Source organism: Aplysia californica, unplaced genomic scaffold (genome assembly GCF_000002075.1).
Source record: "Aplysia californica isolate F4 #8 unplaced genomic scaffold, AplCal3.0 scaffold00216, whole genome shotgun sequence".
Classification (NCBI taxonomy): domain Eukaryota; kingdom Metazoa; phylum Mollusca; class Gastropoda; order Aplysiida; family Aplysiidae; genus Aplysia; species Aplysia californica.
This window is the reverse complement of record NW_004797486.1, coordinates 823,932-825,994: the sequence shown is the minus strand read 5'-3', so window position 1 is coordinate 825,994 and position 2,063 is coordinate 823,932. Positions and strand designations below refer to the sequence as shown.

Below are 2,063 nucleotides of genomic sequence, written 5' to 3'. Positions count from 1 at the left end.
ATTTAATTATATATTTTAGTGTCTCTGGCTCTGCTCAGTCCACTTTTGGTTTTCAACACAGAAGACTAGAGAAGCTGTTTCGATATCGAAACAATATAAAAATACCTTTTCTTTAAAAGAGTCTTTACCGATTCAAGATGGCATCCGCAGCGCAATGGGAAGTTGTTGGCAAAAGCAAAAAGACGAAAGGGTCGTCTCAAAGCCTCTCCAAATCTCAGAAAAAAACTTTCGTGGAACGAATGCCCCGTATTGAAACAAATGGTAATGATCTATAATCATTAATTTGTCGTCATTCCATTATTTAGATGAAAATGTGTCCTGTTGGTGCGTAGACTCTGTCTTTCGTATACGTCATCACTTAGGTTAGGCCGCTAGGCCTACGCTTTATCCACAGCATCCAAGAAGTCAAACCGGCTGTTACAGTTACCCCCAGATGTTTCTTGTCAAATTTCAGAGTTACAGCCTTTTTGTGCCTCTTAGCCTTACTTTAGATCTATCTAGATTCTAGTGGAAATAAAATTTAAAGAGACCTACCTACCCTAATTAGTACATTTTACTGACTGATAGTGTAGTTTGTAGACTAGATTTAAATTAAATAATATCCCAATATCGTTCTCCCTCTGGTTGGCCGGTTGGCTGTACTAGACTCTAGCTCTATATTGAGAGAAGGCTATTTAACTTAAATTTGTTGTTGAACTGCACTAAATCTAGATCTAAAGAGAAATAGTAGATGAGTCTAAGACACAACAGGTCTAGTCTAGCCAATCTGTCAAGTTTAAGAGAATCATTTCTTCATTTTATTTACTGTAAATTACAGCATGTTGTGCAATACCCCTGCTTTCTTTTTTATCTTACTATCCTTTCTCGGTCTTTGAAACTGTTATCCACTGAGAAGTGCTTTATAACTGCTTATTGAGTCTTTGTCATTCATCATCATAAGTTATGTCATATAAGGTGAGAGTGCTTTTTTACAAGGACTTAAAGTCAAGGCCGGCTCTATAATTTCTCTGAACGTTCGGGAAAATAAACTTGAACTTTATTTCTCTGAACGGTTTCCATTCTCGAGATTTGTTGATAATAAGCGAATGGAGTGGCCCGTGTGTGAGTGTGCCTATGTGTGTGTGTAAGGTGTGAACGTGGGGGCGAGGGGGGAATTTTTTTCTTACACACAAAGGATTTTAGCTTTTGATGGGTGACTAAATGCAAGTGCGAGCAGTCTTGTTTTCTCGCAGTACCTTTTGAAGGTATTTTCAAATGAAGTATAGTCCGGGAAGGATGCCCCAACCACAACTGAAGTATCTGAATATTCAAACATTTAAAAATCTCTAGCTCTAGAAATTGAATTCGATGCTAAAATGCTTCCTCCCAGTCCTTGCAGAATGGAAGGATGACGCTTAAATCTCACTAATAAACAAAAAATCTCGAGATCAGAAACCATTCGGAGAAATAGAGTTCAACTTTATTTTCCTGAGCGTTCTGAGAAATATTCACTTCGTAAAATCAAAGCCAGCACTATTTGAAACGCCGCATTCTGAATAGAGCTCCTGTTCTAATGAAAACGCCGCGTTCTGATTAGCCCCATGCTATTTGAAACGCCAGTAACTAGATCTAGTAGCCAACGTTTCTAAATAACCTACTTTTCATTACTCCACTGCCTGGATTATGGAAGCTTTCTCAGTTTCTGGAATAAACCTCTTAGGATTTGACTCCATTTTTATGACGTTGTCTTATATTATTCAGGGCCGTGGCTATTCGGGCTCGAGTCTGAATTCGAGTCCGTATAGCCTTCCGTGGCTATTCGTACTCAAACTCCAATGCGCATGTGCAATCACTAGGTATACCGGATGTGAAGCAGTGTAAGCTATTCGACCTTGGCCTTCCTCAGTTTCTACGATCTGGGCAAGGAACTTACAACAAATGGACCCCAGCCGTGGTGACCCAGCGCGAACTGTGTGGTCTCTTCTTTACAAAGGATAATATAATGAAAGTGGCTATTCTCACCCGCCCGGAAGTTCTCGCAAGATCAACTCCTCCCCTCTTCTTTCTCTCTCTGTCTCTTTCTG

The 2,063-nt window shown here is 39.7% G+C and overlaps 1 protein-coding gene across 1 annotated transcript in view; it reads left to right on the top strand.

The window, feature by feature from the left end:
* The first annotated feature begins 107 nt into the window (after positions 1 to 107).
* LOC101853699 (transmembrane protein 214-B) overlaps positions 108 to 2,063 on the top strand; it is a 27,939-nt gene continuing 25,983 nt past the window's right edge. The window contains exon 1 of the mRNA XM_035970067.1: positions 108 to 261. Within this exon, the coding sequence (XP_035825960.1) occupies positions 138 to 261 (124 nt within the window). The 5' untranslated portion in view covers positions 108 to 137. The remainder of the gene's footprint in view (positions 262 to 2,063) is intronic.